This window comes from Parasteatoda tepidariorum, chromosome 2, assembly GCF_982258835.1.
Source record: "Parasteatoda tepidariorum strain Cologne lab strain chromosome 2, Ptep-v5.0, whole genome shotgun sequence".
Classification (NCBI taxonomy): domain Eukaryota; kingdom Metazoa; phylum Arthropoda; class Arachnida; order Araneae; family Theridiidae; genus Parasteatoda; species Parasteatoda tepidariorum.
In genome coordinates this window covers 26,667,439-26,688,699 of record NC_141756.1, presented here as the reverse complement: position 1 = coordinate 26,688,699, position 21,261 = coordinate 26,667,439, and the positions used below count along the sequence as shown (strand labels likewise).

Sequence of the window (21,261 nt, the reverse complement as noted above, 5' to 3'; positions counted from 1 at the left end):
GATTAAAGACATAATTTTTAAAAATGGCAAATGACCCATGGCTCTATTTGAGATCACGGAAACGTTATTGATAAAACACTTAAAATTTCAAATTGAACAACTTTCTAAAAAAACAAGAGGAAAAAGTTTTTTTCTAAATTAGCAATTAATTGGACAAATAAAACATGGAAAAAAAGTTTTTATTTGAATAATTAAAAATTCTTAAATAGATACCTTTAACAACAACATTGCTGAATTCTGCTTGATTTCCAAGATTGTTGGTTATAACACAAGAGTAACTTCCAGAATCTAATGGTGTTGCATTTGAAATTTGTAAGCTTTGTTTGGCTCCGTCACTTACGATTTTAATCCTGTCACTCTTACCTACGGCTTGCCCATCTTTATACCTAAAGTAGTTTTAAATTAACAATTGTTTCTTTCACTTTACTATATCTACTTATTATTTAATACATTCGTCACATACACCGAAGAGCCATTACATTATGACCACCCTGCTAATAACACGTAGGACCAACTTTAGACCTCAAAACTGCTAGAACCCGCCGTGGCATTGATTCCACAAGGTGCTGATAGGGAGTCTGAGGTAGCTGGTACCAAGCACTCACCAACTGGTCCTGCAATTCCCTCACATTGCGAGGGTGTAGCGTGGCAGCACGAATTTGGTTTTCCAAGTAGAACCACAAATGCTCTATTGGATTAAGGTCAGGTGAATTTGGGGACCAAAACATGACTTGAAAATCACTGGAATGTTCCTCGAATCAATCTATGACGATTCGACCCTTATGACATGGTGCATTATCCTGTTGGTAAACACCTTCCCCCGCAGGAAAAACTGTTGCCATGAATGGGTGAACCTGGTCTGCAACTTTGTTCAAGTAGCTTACAGACGTCAGGGATTGTTCTATGAGGATTATGGGTCCTAATGTGCCCCATGAAAATATTGTTCATCGGAGAGAAACCATGAAAACCTGGCGAGCCCATTGTTATAGATGGAGGGTGGTCATAATGTAATGGCTCTTCGGTGTATAATATAGTTGTAAGAAATTAAATGAGAAAGAAGTAAAAGTTTTCGTTACCAATCATATGCTTTTCTATAATATATACACTACTCTACAATAGTGGAAGAGACATTTTCAGTTTTTAACATTTTTTTTAAATTTCGCACGAAATACTTAAGTCATAATTTTAAAACTTAATAGGTGCTTAAACCATGCGATATCTCATAGTTGTCAACAAATTTCAAAACTTTCAGAAATTTGAGGGACAGGCAGTAAATTAAGAGCAAAAACAAGTATTTGTGTATACTCAGCAATACAGCGATTGGCTTGTAACTTATACTGATTACTTTGATTGTTATTTGTAATAATTGCATAAAATTTCGCAAAGATAGTTTAGCTGTTTAAGGAAGTATGTACATTTTTTATAAACAACTAAATTTTTTGTCTCTCAACATCTTTGTATAATTTTAAAAATATTCAATAAAATTGAACTTCATTTTCAGTGCAATTTTCAATTAATTACAAAATAATTATTTTAACATTTGAAAACAATTCGCTATAAAATTACGCAACATACAAGTATTTTCAGTAGTGCATGTGCGTTAGGAAAAAAAAATAACTCAATTTTTCTCTAGAAATCAATCAGATATCGTTCATTCTGTTCGATGACCTTTTACAATCTTTCTGTAAATTTCATGATCCCGCGCTCATATGATCATGCTCTCATGAGCAAATAGCTGAAACAGGTGCGAGTTGAGATCATCGTTATAGCTGAAACTTTTATAATTTAAAAAGTTTTGTATGCTTGAAACTTGCGCTAAAGCTTTGCTAAAAGCTTTGAAACTTGTATGCTTGCCAGATAATAAACTTCATTAAGCGAAAAAAATTAATAAGAGTTTGAGCCCTCAAAACGAGGCGCCAATTATCAAAACCTGGTTCTTGAGAAGATGCGCCTATGTTTTGAGCATCTGAAAGTATGCCTAACTTTTTACACCGTATTATGATTACTAATCATCTGTTCTTAAAATGCATAATCCGTGATCAAAGAACTCTGTAACAAAGTACATTTTATATCTTAACAATTGTACGATAATTACACCGAAGAGCCAAAAAAACTGGTATACCTGCCTAATATCGTATAGGGTACCCGCGAGTACGCAGAAGCGCCGCAACACGACGTGGCTTGGATTCGATCAATGTGTGAAGTAGTGCTGGAGATAATTGACACCATGAATCCTGCAGGGCTGTCAATAAGTGGGAGTAAGAGGGGATGGGGATATCTTCTGAACATCACGTTGGAAGGCATCCCAAATATATTCAATAAAGTTCATGTCTGGGGATTTTGGTGGCCGGCGGCACTCTTCTGAATTTAGACACTTCCGCTGACCACCAAAATCCCCAGACATGAACTTTATTGAGCAGATTTGGGATGCCTTCCAACGTGATGTTCAGAAGATATCCCCACCCCTCTTACTCCCACTGGTTTAGGGACAGCCCTGCAGGATTCATGGTGTCAATTATCTCCAGCACTACCTCACACATTGATCGAATCCATGCCACGTCGTGTTGCGGCGCTTCTGCGTACTCGCGGGTACCCTATACGATATTAGGCAGGTATACCAGTTTTTTTTGGCTCTTCAGTGTATATATTGCACGATATTTACCATTTCACTTCTGGAGTTGGATTTCCATCTACCTGGACTTCAAATTTTAGCAATTCTTCTGCCATGATTGACTTGTCTTTCAATCCTTTGATGAAAGAAGGTGCCGCTGTTGAAAGAATTGAACAATTGAAAAGATTAGAAATAATTTAAAATATATCATTTTTAAAAACATGCATAACAATTCAATGTTGATGCAGAGTTTGAAGTCATAATAAAATCTGCATTTTATTTACCTAGGAAAAGGCTCAATGGTTAAGGCACTGAACTGTTATTGTGAAGGACCAGAATTTGAACCTGATCGCTTGAAGACCACCCGGATTCAGATCGGTGAGTACCAACTTGTCTGGGAAGTAAAGGTGGTTTATGAATAATGCTGACCCTATTACCCCTATCATGTCGTGTGGTCATGAAATTGTGGAGCCCTAACCTCTATGACCCCTTGGGCCATAGAGGTTTCAATAATGCTTTTCTGAGGAAAATTTTTTATTGATGTTGGAGAACTTTTTAAAACGTCTTTTCGAAATAAATTTTACTAAAAAATATTTTGAAACGTTTCACATTCTTAAAAATTATTATTTTTTTTTTTTTTCAAAAAGACGAACAAAATCGATGAATTTTATCGCAGACTATTCATTTTAAATCGATTAATTTTTTGTAACCGTTTCCTAAATTTCAATTTTAGAACTTTTATTGGTGAATTTCTTAAGATATTTAAGGCTATAAATGATTTCATAGTAATAGTTTTCAATTTATAGATTATTTGGACAGTACCTTTCACTTTTAAAGGTATAAAAAAACACATCAAAGTTGACTTTTAATGTACATAACAGTAAGAGGTATACTCACATTTCACAGTGAGAGTACAAGATGATTCTGCCTCTCCCATTTCGTTAGCGGCTTTCACGCTATACTTTCCACCATCGTCTTTCTTCACATTCTTGATCACCAATGTGAATGTTTCATCGTCTGCAAACAGGAATCGAATACGTCCCCCGGTAGACACTTCCTTCCCTCCGTGGTACCTTTTTTTAAAAAACAATATTCTCGTATTAATCAGTTTTCAAAAAATAAGAAACAATCTTTTACCGTTCAGGGCTAAAAAGTTAATTAATTGCAGATGTGCTTTTTTTTAATTCTTCAGCTTAAAATGCGCGTTTAAGAAAATGAACACATCTCAAAATGCTTGTTTAAAAAAAAAAAAACGCAGCTTAAAACGCGTGCTTAAGAAAATATACTCAGCTCAAAGTGCGTTATTAAAGAAAATGAACACAGCTCAAAATGCGTGCTTAAATAAATGAACGCAACTCAAAATGCGAGCTTAAGAAATTGTACACAGTTCAAAATGAGTGTTTGAGAAAATGAACACAACTCAAAATGCGTGTTTAAGGAAATGGACGCAACTCAAAATGCATGATTAAGAAAATGGACACAGTTATAAATGCGTGTTTAGGAGAATAATCACGGTTATAAATGCGTGTTTAAGAAAACGAAAACAGTTGAAAATGCTTGTTCAAGAAAATGGACACCTCAGAAATGCTCCTTTTTAATAATCAGTCCGAATTTGAAAACTAAACGAGATATTTCATGCGAACTTTTCCTTTCTTTCCTAAACACTATCATTAGGATGCAAAGTCACGGACTTCGGAATCGGGTTTATTACACATGTAACTTTTCAGCCATCTCTTCGTATTCAGAAACCTAAACATTAGGGTAGGGGCACAATAGAACATTGACTAACTCGAAAATATCCCCTGTCAGCACTGCGTATGGTGTAGGTCAGAAGCTGTGTACGAACTAACTACAAATTCGATTAAAACGTGGTAACATGCGTTAGTAGAGAGCGCTGCACACTTTAAATCAGTATTTCTAAACATTTTGGTGTAGGGACCCCACAATATTTACGAAAATTTTGTGGGAACCCATAAGTACTACACAAATTCAACACACATATGTGATTGAAACTGTCGTTTTCTTCACTTTCAATACTGCAATATTGCCACTTTAAGTCATTAACTTTAATTTTTAACTTTATAACATGGAAAAATGTGAAAATCTTAAATAAGTAACAAACTTGAAATTAAAATACAGTAAAAAGAAATCAATTCAGTTGCTTCGGAAAATTCTTAAAGGTATTGTCCTACTTATTATTATTATCTTTTTATTATTATTATCTTTTTATTATTATTATCTTTTTATTATTATTATCTTTTTATTATTATTATCTTTTTATTATTATTATTGTCTTTTTATTATTATTTTCTTATTATTATTCAATTCTTATAGGTCTTGCCTTATTTATTTTCAGATACATTACATAAAAATATATGATAGTCTTAAAATTATTATAATCTGTAAAAAAAAAAAAAAAAAATTAACAATTTGGGCGACCTCTTCGGCAGGTCCCACTACTCCTATTGAAAACGCGACCCATAGTTAAAGAAACCCTGATTTAAACCATCGGGGTCCTTTTAATGCAATTTCACAATTTGCAAAATTTAAAAAAAAATAGCACAGTACATCATTGCGTAGCGTAATTACAATCCTACGTAATTTATAGACGTATTTACGTAAGCTATGAACGTAATGAAGTGACTTCTTGACGTAATTCTTTAAATTTTTTGAATACGTCAACCAAAATTGTGCTTAATCATTTCGTTGTTAAAGTTAACTTACCACGTCACTTTTGGTTTGGGGAAACCAGTAATTTTTAATTCAAGCATTGCAGATCCTCCCTCAGTAGCCTCAGCATCTGTTAACTCAGCCTTGATAGATGGTGCTTCTACTTGTCGCACGACGCCTGCAATATGAACAATGTATAAAGGTAAGAATACAGCCAAACTATTTCAACTCTTAATATTGGTCAAACGCTTACAAGCTTGTTCAAGAGATAATGGGTACGTGAAGACCACAAAAGTGATTACTTTTGTAAATTATTTCAGCGTATATATTAAAAGCAATAAAGCATTAAAACGCTGCTGATTAATCACATTTAAGGCACGATTAAATGCGTATTTGTTTACTATATAAAGCACATTTGCGTAATAAAACGCAAGCGTTTTTAAAAAAGAAGTATTTATAGCAAGTTTCGAATATTAGCCAGCAAACATTTATTCCAAAAAAGAAATCCAAATTTAGTTTTTTTTTGTTAGCTGAGCTATACTATACTTACCAGGTTTCTCATAATCACTTCCGCTAGTTTGATCAATTTCTAAAATATAAGATTTATTTCATGTGATATCGATGATGTGACAAAAGTGGAAAAAAAATAACACTGATATAAATTAAACTTAACTATAGCTACTATATTTTAATTTTTCATATGACACGTCTTTACAAGGAAAAATATTTTAATTTGGGGCAATATAATGACCCATATTTTTTTCATGGGATACATTTTCAAATTAATATTTTTTAGTATTGTTTTCTAAATGAAAAATATACAAATTTTTGCGTTTTTCTTGATAATAGGACAATACACACTATCCTCTTACTGAAAGGAAATTCTAGTGTTCTTTTTCAAAAACGTTCTTCTGTGTAGTATGAAAATGTGGCTTATTATTATATATTATTCAAAGCCCTTCATTTGCATTTTAAAAATGCTTTATCCCAAAATTTATATTTCTAGTTCTACAGGCAAACCTTGTAAAATTCAACAAAATTGGAATATTAATTTATCTACAAATTTTGAACATTAATTTACGAATTATGATTGTTTGTTACTCAATTGCATAAAGAGAAAAACAAATTAGGGATGCGGGAATTCTGTTGGTTTACATTTATTTTATTTATTAACTTTTTTTTTAAATTCAATTAGCTTTTTTTGTATACTGTATATAATTTTAAATGCCTGTACACATTTAATTAAATTCTACATCTCCTTGTTAGAAAAAATAGGAACTGCATTAAGTGGACGTGGGATTTATTTAACAGTGTGAAAGATGTTCTCTTTATTAATTAATGTAAAATTGAAATGAAATTGCTGTTTCTAACCTTGAACAGTAAGCTCTGCACTGCAAGCAATTTTGCTTCCTGTACTAGTACTGGCTACACATGTGTACAGACCAGCATCCTCTGGTGTAACGTGTTGGAACATGAGGGCGAGACTGTCCTGTTCTTCATTAAATATAACCTGGAAACGTTCGTTAGCTTCAAAGAACTGACCATCTTTAAACCTGTAAACCATTGAATAATTTTAAATTGAAATAGATATTACTTATTTCAAAATATATTTATTTCGCAAAAAAAAATAAATAAATGGCTCGGTTAATTGGAATTGTATTATAACCTTAACTTATATACAAAAGGTTAATTAGCAAAAATAATATAATTGAAAATATTATAGAATTATTTGAAAAAATAATTTTTATGGCCAAACTTTAAAATAATTCCTTTAGTTTTCTTAGCATTTATCTCCAATTTGGATTTAAAGATTGAAATTACCTAATTGACCTTAAAGAAATATCTAAAAAAAAATATTAAACAGGAAAACTTTTACAATTAACAATTTCAATTCCAATTTATAGATGGATAGTATTTTTTTGAAATTTGCAATTAAGTTCAGTTTCAAAGCAAAAAAGACTATTCTGCCCCAAATTTAAGATTAAAAAAAACTTTACAATATTGCGCATATAAATTAAAAGAATAATATGGTAATGGCTCAAAAGTTAAAATGACGTATGATGAAAAGTTAGTTATAAAGAAAAAAAAATTTGACGGAAAAATATAAAATAAAATAGCAAAAGAATGTCACTAAAGATGATCTTAAGATTATATAATTAGTATTAAACTGAAAGTAATATATCCTCAATCTAAAAATTATGAATGATAGTTAAAATAATCTCTAATCTTTTGCTTCGCAACCTATACACGGAAAAAAATTCTGGTAAAATTACCTTACAGAATGGTAATGGCATTTCTGCTAAGAAAAATAAACATAATTCTGGTTAAAAGAATACATCGTATTTAAACCATTTAATCGGTAATTTTGCGTTAATATACTAACAGTTAACCAGAAATTCATTTCTTCCAAATCCCAGTTCTTGTAATCACACTGTTTGAAAAAAAAATGCAAAACTGAAAAGTAAGTTTAACCCAGTAAATAGTATTTATGCCATTCTCAAAAATATCATGAAAAAATTGCAAATTTCAACATACATTATAAAACTATATTTTATTGTTTACCAACTCGTTTCGGTAAAAATTACAAAGCTTTTTGATCTTTCCATCTTTATCATATCCTGGTAGTTTTGACCATATTTTTTTCTCAGTGAGGAATATAATTTTTCAAAATACGTATATTAATTTAGGCTGGGAATGAAAAAATAAACCAGAATTTAAAAAAATTATTAAATATTAAACGAAACAATATTTTTCACTTAATTTGAAGGGGGGAAATAAATCACACATACCATCTGAACTTTGGAGTGAGAGGACGAGGAGTTGGTTCTCTTCCTTGTTCCAAAACATCTTCAAGACCTTTAAACACATCTTTATGTTCTGCAAAGAACATTTATGAGGTCCAATAAAGTATATCAAACATTATAACGAGTTTAAATAAAATCAGAGAGTAAAACTTACTGACAACGCTCAAATTCCCAACACTTTTGTCTTCTCCTTCTATGTTTGTGGCTATCACAGTATACGTGCCAGCATCACTAGGTATGACGTGGTCCAAGATCAGTTCAAACACTTCCTTACTCTCGTATGAAACACGGACTCGATCATCAAATTTTAACTTTTTGCCATCTTTTAATCTGGTATAGAAATAAGAAATTTAATTTCACAACTCCCTAAACAAAAGGATGCATTTTTAAATCAAACTAAATTAATTATTTCAGGAAATCAAAATATTTGATGCTGTTTTCCTTAAACATTAGATGGATAGTTTATATTTTGAGGTGTTCCTTGGATTATCGCCAAAATGGTCGCCGGGATGGGAGATACTGTTTCATTTATGGCAACCCGAGTATTTTACGTTATATCTCGTTATGTTTTTATAGTGTACTTGTTATGTTTTGATAGTGCCATGTTATATTTTTATATTATGTTAGGATTTTGTATCGGTATGTTAATGCATGCTTTTTTTATGTTTCTATTGTGATATGTTTTCGCCTTTTTATATGGCGGGATGTTGCATGTAAACATGATTGCCGTAAAAAATTGCCAGTTTTCGCCCAGAGGCACTTCAAAGTATGTTTTTCCTTGTTAAATTACGTTGAATTCATCAGCTTTGGCTCTTAATTATGTTTGTTACTTTTTCTCCTTATAAGCTTTTCGTTCTCTCTTACAAGAATTATTATAACAGTCAAAAGAAAATTGCATAAATTAGGGATAAAATAAAATTATACAATTGGACATAAAAATTAGATACAACTAATACACAGATTTTTTGTACTAATTTCTCGAAAATTACAATTCTTTTCATGCAAGGCAATGAAAGTTCATAGGCCATCATTGTGAAAGTAATAGTTTTTATGAAAGTTCAACGACCTGAAGAAGCTTTAAATGAAACAAAAAAGGCTTTAATGTTATTCACAAAGATTAGAAAAACTATAGTATGATCAATAATATAAAGTTCTTCAATCATTGTTAAACACATTTAAGCAATCTTGAATAAAACGACGCACATTGAAATAAAGATCATATTGATATTTAATTTCTTATATTTAAGTTTATCTTGATTGTACGGAATTAAGGCAATAAAAAAATCAAGCCTTAATTGCAAACAAACTAAATAAAGAGTAAAAAAAAATGTGTAAAAAGTATCACATTACATTTTCACTTCCGGTTCAGGATTTGCTCGGACTACTATTTCAAAACGTACGCTAGTCCCTTCTAGAAGTTGAGTCTCCTTATTCAATTTCACTTTGAAAACTGGGGCATGGGGTAGAATTGTACCTCCTGGTGTAGTAGGTCGTGAATCTTCTTTTGGAAGACCCAATAGAGCTGAAACATTAAAAAAAAAACAGGTTCTTTGTTAAAAATAACTCTTTTCTTTAATTTTCTTATAATTAAAATCCAAGAAAGAAAATCAAATTACAATTTTAATAAAATTCTAATATTATTCAATCACAACAAGTTGGCTTTGTCAAACAGAGCCCTAAGCAAACCGGTAGAGTTTATTACAACTATTTTGGGGATGAAGGCAAAGAATGTCGAAGCAAAAGAGAAAAGAGGAATATAGACAACTTTTTTAGGTTATATTAGAAAGAAAGAAAGAAATAAACTGACCATTTAAAGACGTTTTTACCATAGTAAACCAAAGAATCGGAATTATGTACCAGTTTGGAATTCTTCCCGAACGAAATACGCTCATATTTCGCTCGCTTTAAATCTCCTCACCTATAAAAAGTGAATATCCCCACTAAGCTTTACTACTACTCGCCAACTTGCCATAGAAGAATAATAGTTCATTCGCCAAATTAATCTATTTGATTTACTTAAGTAAACCAATATTTCATATTTTAGATATAATATTTGTTTAGTGTGAAGCTTGAATTACAAAATTATTCCACTAAATGCAATTATGTTAAGAATGCTTTACGTTTGAAGCAAGGAAAAAAAAATCACGTTATGAAATAAATTTATGTATCACCATTAAATAATCATACTGTTTGAGAATTTTGCACGCGATCGAATGTCCCAAGAAATGTTTTTAATTAAAAAATTACATTTAAACAATAGTTTTCTGAAGTAAAAATATTACAAATGACCTACCTCTAACCTTTAACCAATATTCTCAATTGATAAATTCAAAGTTTAGGCATTTTAGAACAGAAAAGAATGTTGATCAGTTGCATTAATGCTCAATTCATAATTTAACGCATTTATCGTAACATTTGCTTTAGTAATATATAGAGCATCATGCAACTGAAAATCTCAAAATCAGTTTGATTGCTGGATAAACTAAGAGGAATTAAAAGGTGATTAAATAAATTATCATTTAATTTTTTAAAACAGACAAACAAACTTTATGATTTTAGTTCTGTGATAGTATAGTTATATCTTTTTCACTAAAATAATTGTTTGTGACCCTAAATAATCATACCTTTTTGTTATAATTGTTGTTGTTTCTAAAACCATGGTAGCCCGGTGAATAAGGAATCGAACTTCGGTACAGATGGGTCGAGTTTTAATCCTCAAAATCGCCAAGACCTACCGAGTACATGCGATATAAGTGCTTGCAAAACCTGTGGAATCGAAAGCCCTGTGGTCGGTTGCTGAGTAATACCATAGGTACTAGTATCTGGAGAAAATTTCGTTCCCCTTCAGACCTATGACTGAATTGTGGAAGTAGTACTGCAATCTATCTGGGGTATTCTGAGCTAAGTTGCACTTTTACCCTAGCGGTGCTCTCTTGCCAAATGAAAGGCACACTTGCCGGATTTAATTCGCACAAATGGCTGATGAGCTGTCTTGTTCAAGTTACATTTGAAAAAATAATAACATACTCTTTTGAGTTCCTTTTTGAAAAAGATTCTAAACATATGCTTTGAAGGGGGGGGGCTGTCATAAGAAATCTATATAAAATGCTGTATGAGAAAACTGGATAGCAATCAATTGCAGCTTACAGACTTTCAGGTTGAGAGGAGCACTGCATGAAGCACTTCCTTTTTCACTAGAAGCCACAACGGTATACAGGCCACCGTCCTCTCCACTGACATCCTTGATGATGAGTGTGTGTTTTTGACCCGTAGAAGAAGTCTCTATTCGTTTGGATTTGGCAATTTTCTGATTGTCCCTCAGCCATGTGACACTCGGTATCGGTGATCCGTCCGTTTCACATTCTAGCACAGCGGTCTCACCCACTTAATAATGTAAAGGTAAAAATATCATTAGCATATTTATACAATATCATGGAATGAACTAAACTTAGTATTTCGCAAATAGTATGCAAATACTTCTCGAATAATGATTACAAACGATTTTAGTAGTAATCACCATAACATAATTACTTTTGTGTATACCTAATATACAATTTTTTGTAAACATTTTAAAACTTAACTTCAAAGCAAAGCTGACAGAATGCTTAAACGCTAAACGACATCTATTTTTCTAATTTTTTTCAATTCTGATTAATTTTTTCAAATTTTCAATAACTATGTAATTTATTTGCATTGCTTTTAACGCAACTCTTTTCATATCTGCTTTATTATTTCTAAGTTCCTTAATATGTCAAACAAAATTCAATAGCTTTTTTTTCAGTAGTATTGCTTTCAATGCAACTCTTTTCATATCTGTTTCATCATTTCTAAGTTCCTTAATGTATAAAACAAAATTCAATAGTTTCTTTTTAATCTAAAAAAAGTTTTTAATTAATAAATTAAAAGGTTGATTAACATGAGATAAAGATTAATAAGCATGAAAATTTTTCAACATAAATATAGCTATGGAAAACAGCAGTGTAGAAATACTTATTTTTGTAGTACCTAAAAAACATCTGAGGAAACAATGTGTTCGATGAAATCGAAGATGTAAAAAATAAAAATATATTTAAATATCAATATTTTTAAAAATGCTTTCATTTCTAAAGAGTATTTAAGAATCCCGAGCTTTTATTGTAACAAAAAATAAATTAGTAAAATAATAATTTTTAAAGACCATTTTATAAGTGATATATCAAGCAAAAAGGGAAAAATAAATTAATTATAATTAATTCAGCAATTTTAAATCCAATGCCGCCACCCATTTGATAATAGATTCTATGTCTTTGACATTTAAAATGAATTAAAATTGTTTCCTAAATTCTAAAGTTTACTTTTTTATGAAACATTAAAAAAACCTGTCGTACGTTAGTCTGATTAGTGTTTAATTGTATATAATTAATTTCCTATCATTTACCCTTGGTTTACAACAATTAAAATTATTTTATTTTAGCCTACAGCTTACATAAACAAATTATAAAGTATTAAAAAAGTCATTTTTTATATGGTGATAAATTTTTAACATGCATGACTTCAAACTGCTTTTTGTAGTAAAGTATAAATAAATTTGACAAAATTAATGTCTTTTAAAATAGTAGTAAAACCAAAAATGAATCATGACACACTTATGATACCTTGCTAGCTTTAAAAATTATTAAAGCTGTTAATAAATGTAAAATGTATCACAAAAAATATAAAACGCTTAAAACAAAAACTTCAAAAAATTGAAAAAAAAGCATGTTAATTTACTTATATTTTAATACTTACATATGCATGTGATTCCCTTCAGAGGCTTGGAGAAGCGTGGCTTTTCCATTGGATCAAATTCTACAAAGCATGAAGCATTAGTTTAGCAAAAGCAAAACAAAATATCAACAAAAAAAATTTATATAAAAAATCATGTATTAGTAAAAATAACAAAATGTTGTTTACTGTTTTACATTATTTAATATTAAATATACACTTGCATGTTATAGAATATTTTTAGTAAATCAGATACTACGATTAGAAAACAATGTATATAAAAATAATTAATTTATTAGAAGTTAGCAGATTAATTAAAGTAGAAAGATTTATTATTCTGAATTATTTAGCGTTTTTAAATTAAAGCAGCATGAAAGAAAACGTACTTTTTCATTTATTTTAAACTGTAGGCAATTAAATCTTGTATTTTCTAAACGAATTTATTGAATAATGTCTTGTCTTGAAATAATATTAACTTTCACTAAATCAAGCATGCAATAGAAATTAGAATAGTAAATTTTATTCCTTTTAAAAAGCATTTCGAATTAAAACTAAAAGGATTTATTAAAAATAAATGCATTTAATGAAAATAGCGCATCATGGAAATAATAGATTGAAGAAAATTGTGCGTTTTTATTTGCGCAGAAACAATTTTTACACAAAAGAAGTGAAACCTTAAACCATGAAACATTAAACGATGAAGGGAAACCCCTTTAACTATAAAATATTAATTACGAAACAATGAACCACATTAACACTAGAGTTCGATGACAGAATAAATTGCATTGCCTTATACCTTACATTTACGGAAAGTTAATAAATATTTCCATGTAAAATAATTTAACCTGCCTATTTATTAAATGATACTGTATGAACTTTAAGATTCAAAACTTTATTTGAGATATTGAAATATTATGTTTTAAAGTATGTGCTTTAAAACACAAATAGGTTGCGTTTTCTAAATAATTATTTTTTTAGCAAAATAAATAAATGTATAAAAGCATAAAAAATCTTTAATCCGTAAGGATTTTTTTCTCGTGTATGGGTTAAAAGAAAAGTAACTGAATAAAATTTTTTCAGTTTGTATTTGTGAAATCAAAAAAATAGCAGATAAGGTTTTAAAAAGATCATTCAGCAAAATTGCTTTTATTTATTACACGCCCAGTAATAATATAAATAAATACTAATGTAATGTACAAAACACTAAAATGTTTTATTAACTTACTTATTAAAAAAACAATATATTTTAAAGTTATAACAATCAATAAAAATTTAAAACAATTTAGATTAAAATGTTTTATAAATTTTTAATTCGATGTTTATGCTTTTTTAAATTAAAATGCCTTGATATAAGTGAATGACTTTTTAAAAATAATCAGATGATTTAAATCACAATTTACGGTGCTGCTGCATCACACTTACGTCAAAATTTTACCACTATAACTTTTTTAATTTTTTATAGATTTTCAGTTGTAAATAATCTTTCATATTCATATTAACATAATTATCTCAGTTTTATTAATTTTACCCCGTTAACATCTTAAATTTCAATTGCTTAATTGATATGAGTTTTTTTCTTATTATATATTTTGTTTTGCTTAACTGCAACCGAGACATATTTTCCTCTTTTGGCGTCACTTGAAGAATATTTTTGCTCACAAAACGTGATTATTTTTTCTTCATTTTTTGAGCTAAATCTGAATCGTGATTTAAACTAAGATGCAATATATAAACCCTAATGAAATCAAGATGCAATATATCAGTGAACCCTGATGAAAAAATGTCTTTACGAAAGAAATAAAAAACATTCAGCTGCGTTTTTCCGAAAGAGTTATTCTTTTCCTTTGTCAGCTGATCCTATTAGAAACACAATATACTTAGATGGGTTAAGCGGTATTAAATGTGTCGTCTAAGCAGATAAAAAGCTGAACAATTAAATCGCTGTTGCCAACTTTTGCAAAAGAACCTTGACGCAATGCCAAAAACCACTGAATTTAAATCTCGAAACTATTGTCTGCAGGTCCAACAGAAACGGGTGTACAAGAGATGTATTGTGACCAGGTAATGACCTTTGTAACTATGTAGAACAAAGTAGTAAAGCACTTGTGTATTTGTTTGGTCATTGAAATCAGTTTGGAATTTAATTAACTGATTTTTTTGTTTGTTTAAGCAATTTTTAAAAATAACTATTGATTCAAAACTAATTCAAGTAATAATTGACAAGAAATTAACTAATTCAAGAACTGAATAATTTCTTTATATTTATAGATAAATAAACTCAAAATTCTTTAATACTATACTAATTCATAAATATTATATCATAATAATTAATGCTGGTGAATTAGTATTAATGGTTATTTTTAAATTTATAAATTGAAAAATAATATAATCGCAAAATGACTCATTTAAGAAAAAAGAAAGTTAACATATAAAAACTTAATTAATGTCGGTAGTTTTAAAAGTAGTAGATATTATTAGGAAAAAGAATAAAATTTTGCTGTAAATAATACCGTTAATAAATAATTTGCCAGTATTTTGTACTGATTTTCTAATTCCTACTCGTTACAATTAGTTAAGAATTAACGCATTTATAATAATGTAGTAATTCAAAGTATAAAATACAAAACAATTTCGCATGAGCAATTTAAAACATAATGAATTATAAGATATTATTATAAGAAGAATTAAAATTTATACTTTTTATGAATTATTTTATAGTTCTCAATTGATTATTTTCCATTAATACAAACGTTTGAGCAAAGTATTCGTTTTTATTTATATTGATATAGTTACTATAATTTAAGTATTTTATTTAAAAAAAGATTGTAAACGTATTTAACTATAATTAGATAATTCTTAGATGTGTAACAAAAGCTTTATTTTATTTTTTAGGTGGCAGATCAGCACAATATGTAATTTGTCACAGTTGAGTTTCAACCTCAGAGATTTGCTTCTATGTGTCATTTTTTAATTCCTTTTAAATCTAAGAAGTATAGTACTGACTCTCGGTTTTTATTTTTGAAGGTATAAACTTCCTTTCGAAGTTAATCAATGAACTTTGATACAAGCTGTGGATAATAAAATGGTATATAACTAATTATAAGTTGTTGAAGAGACTAAATTGCCACGACCTTAAATTAATTATGATATGTTATTGAAAGCAAAATGCCAATTTTAGAAATATCGTATTGTCACTCGCTTTTATTTTTGATGATATAAATAAACTTTTTTTACGTTAGTCAACTAACTTCATAACACTATAAATTATAAAAAAAATGTTAAATTATAAGTTATTGAAGTGGCTAAGTGGGCATAACTTTATATAAGTTATGATATGTTATTAAAAGCAAAATGTCAATTTTAGAAATGTGGTATTGAAACTTGCTTTTGCTTTTGAGGCTATAAATAAACTTTTTTAAAGTAAGCCATAACGCACTAAATTAGGAAAATAAAATATTAAATAAGTTATTAAAGTCTCTGAGTAAGCAAAATTTTAAATGATAAGTAAGAGCAAAATGTCCACTTACCCATGAATGGTAGAGCGTGGTTGAAGCAATTTTCTAGCAACTAAAGACAGGTTAGAAGGGATCACAAATGAAATGAGATTAGATGCTGGTTCGAGAAGTGAGTCCTTAACATGCAATGGAATCTCATAAAAATATGGAAATAAATTAAATCACTTTTTAAATTTATTCCTGTGAATACTAAACTTCTATTTTATCTTCCATATCTCCTTTAGAACAAATTAAACTCTCACCTCTATTCACAAATAAAAAGATTAAGATGTGCATCTCTTCTTAAATAATAGTTTTAAACTTCTAAATATATAGAAATGCTTGAAGACAAATATATACTCCTTTAATTTTGTCTCTTTCATAGATTCTTCGAATATGCTAATTCATAAAAAAGCTTATGGTAATATTTTTTCTTAGAATTAAAAGAATTAACACTCCTTAAAAAGGCTCCTAAAAAGTGACACAATAATAAGAAAAACTTGATCTTTAAATTTATTATTTTTAATAAATTTATCATTATTCCTTTTGTGTGTATTATAAATTTATTATTTCAAAGTAAAATTTGTTTTTGAGTATAAATAAATTATTTTATTACATTCTATGTCCTTTCAAAACTGAGATTTAAAATTATTGTTTAGCTGCTTTAACCAGAACTCGATTTGCATGTGATCATTAAAGAAGGGGACGCACACTGATTAAAACAGGCATCAAAAACTGATTACTCAAGTTTCAAACTATCTTTCCATTAAAAATGGGTATTGGGCAACCATAAAGAAGGTGTAATCAACATAATCGTATATGTCATGCTACTCTATAAAGTTATTCTTTGCTGTATAAATGTTTAGTAGGAATAACAAAGCTTTGGATTTTTTTTTAAATAGCTGTAAAAAAAGTGTAGACTTCAGAAGTGAAGTTACAGTATAACTTAACACTATAAAATATACTAGAATGTATGCATTTTTATAATAAATATTCATTTTAATCAGATGTAACTATAAAAAGAGTGAGTACATATTTTTGTGGAATATGACTTTATTTTGTAAAATATTCTTCTTTGTATAAACTTGTCAACAATAATATTTGTTTAACTTGTTATATCTGTAAAAAAGGCGCATACTACTTTAAGTAGAATTGTTTTAGCTAAATTGATATTCTAAAAGAACTTTTTTTTTATTCTTGAAAGATTATTGAAAATACCTGCAATTTTAAATCGTATGTTTTTATGTAATAAATGCAAAACGTGTGTTTAATTATGAACTCATTTCTTTTAACCAATTTATTTAACTTTTGGTTTTTGACAAGCTTTCTACGTATCTGCGAGCTATGTTTGGTTGTATGTGTAACACGAATTCACTGTTATTCTAATACATATTTGTAACTTGATTAACATATTAAATTGTAGTATAACTAATGTTGCCTAGTAATTTTTTTTATTCATAATAAACACTTGCTTTTTTTCTGTTTGTCAGCATTTTTAATTAAAAAAAATTTCAGGATCAATATTTTAACTGTGTCTTGTCTTCATATTATATAGTTCAAACAACACTCATTCTAAAACATTTAGAACTTTACACAAGTATTCCTACATGAAATTTTAATTTACATAAAAGGGGGATATTAAACGTTTGACATTTTTCTAGAAACTAATATTATTAGAAACAAATGTGCTAAAGCTAATGCATGAAAATCATAGGAATCTATAGGTTTTTTTTCATTGGAATTCCCTTAAAAAGTTTGATAAAAAAATTGATTAAAAATAAAGATTTAAAATTTTTTCTTATTTTTAATAAAATCCAATTATTTAAAGGCAAAATTAAATGGCCAGAAAAACGGATGACAAAATTCTAGCAAGACAAAATATCTTTGCTAAATTTTAAAATAGATGCTGAAAATGATAAAGACTGAATGGCCCGAAAGAAAATGTGATTATGAAACTTACACACTTATCACAACTTTCAGATATTTTGAAAGTAAAAGAATTTAAAACGTAATTTGAATGAATTTTGAATATTTTTCATCTGAAAAATATGAACACTTATGAGCCCATTACATTCAAGTACTATATAAGGTATAATAAAATATTCAACAGATATCAAAAACTTAATTATTCAATATTAAAAATTAATAGTTACTAATGATCATTTAACAATGATTATTTAATAACTATCATGTTAGAGGTAATTTTTACTTATTAACATAAATTATATTTATTAATTATAAACAAATTAATTTAAAATCGACTAATTAAATTTTTTAAAATTAATTTTATCAAGAAATTATATGAATAAAATATCACAGAATATTTAAAATTGTGTATCATTTTAAGCAGGGTTGGAGTTTTTGCCGGCAAAAAGGGGTTTTTGCCAGGACAGTGGCAAAAACCTGGTAAAAACCGGCAAAAACTGGTAAAAACCGGCAAAAACCAAATTATCTAAATTGCTGATTAAATATTATTACAAAATACTTGAAACAAATTTAAATCAATCATAAGGAATAATAATTTTGATACATTACATGAAAAAATTATTTTTAACATATTAATAATTTTTAAAAGATTGAAAGTTTGTGATCTCTTTTCATTTTAGAATCCTAAAATAAATGTTTTTTTACAAATAAATTATTATTTGTATAATATTATTATTTATTATAAAAAATTATTATTTGTACAATAATTAACTGCACATGTTGATAGATATTTTATGCTTTAAATTATAGTTATATTAATTTTAAAATAAGTTCATTTCACTGGAAAAAAAGAGAATAATCACAAATTTTCCAATTAATAATGTTTTAAATTACTACTAAAATGATATATTATTACATTATCATTTAATTATGGAATAATAATTTCGTTAATTTTTTGTAATTATTTATATTCATAGTATATATTTCAATTTTGTATCAAAAATGTGTTTTTGTCCTCTCATCTTGGAAAATATAGGTTTTTGCCAATTTGCTTGGCAAAAACCTGTTTTTGCCAGGACGGTTTTTACCGGTATTTACCATGGTTTTTTCCACCTGCGGCAAAATCTTGCCAACCCTGATTTTAAGAAATCATTTTAAACTTTAGTCGCGATTTTTTTTCCTGGCAATATTCTGTCTAATTAATATTTTGTCCAAAAAATAATGTTCCAATACCAAATCCAGCACGTCAATCATATATTGGTAGCAATCATGCTAAATAAGTGACTTAACTAAAAATTATGTGAATTTTTTTTCAAAATATTTAAAAATTTCTTTCACGAAGCGCTTTGAAAAAATATTTTGGTTCATTGAAAGAGGCAAATACTCAATAGCACATAAGCGTGGAAATATATGCGCAAGCTTGATTATACACTAGCTAAAAATCTACTGCATATACTTCAACATGCAAGCTATTTCCATGCATATATACATCACTAACATACATATATACAACACAGATTTATAGATCTTTCATCAATTTTGGTAATTTTTATATCCTTGAAGTAGCATATTCATTTAACTAAAATGATCATAAATTATTCATGTTATAATTACTTTTATCACTGAGTATGTAATAATTGTAATTTCAACATGATTATGTGTTGAATTAAAATGATGAATCTATTATTTAAGAATGACAATGATTAGAGAGATGATGATTAATATGAAACTAACTTAATTTACATTATTCAAATGTTAGAATTGATGAAATACGCAAAGTTTATTCTTATATTCAATTAACGCTACAATATTCATTCTATTAACTTCTAATGGTAAGTAAGTCACTGGATCTGTATGTTTGAATGCAATGTAAATGTAATTAATTATTCTCTTATTTAACTTCTTTTTTCTTAATACGTAACTATTCTGTTAATTATTTAATCATTTAATAGTAAAAATGTGACCAAAACTTAGAATAAATTTAAAAAAGTAAGTATTCCGTAAGAATTATTAAAACTTCGGGTTTTAATAATTATTCCTACCGATTTCTACCGAAAACTGTAAATTCTTTAATTATAAAAACTTTAATAGTAGAAAACTGTAATTTTAAAGCAAATTGCAACTGTTAGTAACAGATATTGAAAATAAAAATACATTTTACTTAAAATAGATTTATCTAAATCATAAGAAAATTGAGTTTTTCTTACTAACCATAAAAATAACATATTTTTAAAAAAATATTAAATTTATGAAATACCAGAGGGAACCTTTATTTTACAGAATTTAAAATATTATCATACACAAAGTGTCTTTGAAAATCTTGCCTAAAATAACGTCTTTATTTGCATAAAAAATTTTATTTTATAATATATATTATCTTCTATCTTAATAAAAAAAATGTAGTGCAAATAAGAACTAATTATTTAAAATTAATTACACATAATTTCCCGAAGTATATGACTACTAACGGAAAAAAATAGCCATATAGCCAATTACAAAATCAAACATCTAACCTAATAATTTATAAATAAAAGGATTAAATACATTAAGTACTTTCTTTTACTTTTTATTTATAATTTATGAAAATGTCACAATTTTTCGTTGCATAACTTCAATATTTTCATTTTAATTTAATATTTCGAGTATCAATAATATTCATTTTTATTATATTGATAAATATTTAATGAAATGTTTATGTCATTTTGTTTGTTTACTAATGTTACTTTTATAAAATTAATTTTTAAAATATTTAAACATATTTACACTCAGCTTTGATAAATTTGGTTAAGAGGTATTTTATGAAAATAAACAAGAATTTATGTAATTTATACCAAAAGTTATAGTTGCGAGATGACATTTCATTTTACGAGAGTCACTCTCTATTGGCTAGTAAAAAAAATATTTTTTCTCTCTCCTGTTTATTACTAAGAAAGAACAGTTTCACCTGTGAACAAAGTTTTGATTTCATAATTGGATTTTTTTTTTTTGAAAACATAATATTGAAAAAAATATG

The 21,261-nt window shown here is 28.0% G+C and overlaps 1 protein-coding gene across 10 annotated transcripts in view; it reads right to left on the bottom strand.

Annotated features, from left to right (window-relative positions):
• The window catches only part of LOC107442351 (protein Obscurin), a 281,510-nt gene that overhangs the window by 80,066 nt on the left and 180,183 nt on the right, over positions 1-21,261 (bottom strand). For 7 of the 10 annotated variants that reach the window (XM_087157050.1, XM_087157049.1, XM_087157051.1 and 4 more), the window contains 11 exons: positions 12,853-12,912; positions 11,233-11,469; positions 9,436-9,607; positions 8,240-8,415; positions 8,071-8,158; positions 6,653-6,834; positions 5,832-5,870; positions 5,336-5,459; positions 3,509-3,684; positions 2,663-2,768; positions 214-386 (listed from right to left, as the gene is read on the bottom strand). In XM_087157050.1, the coding sequence (XP_087013176.1) occupies positions 214-386; positions 2,663-2,768; positions 3,509-3,684; positions 5,336-5,459; positions 5,832-5,870; positions 6,653-6,834; positions 8,071-8,158; positions 8,240-8,415; positions 9,436-9,607; positions 11,233-11,469; positions 12,853-12,912 (1,533 nt within the window). The remainder of the gene's footprint in view (positions 1-213; positions 387-2,662; positions 2,769-3,508; positions 3,685-5,335; positions 5,460-5,831; positions 5,871-6,652; positions 6,835-8,070; positions 8,159-8,239; positions 8,416-9,435; positions 9,608-11,232; positions 11,470-12,852; positions 12,913-21,261) is intronic. The other 3 variants (XM_087157052.1, XM_087157046.1, XM_087157048.1) reach the window with 1 other exon arrangement.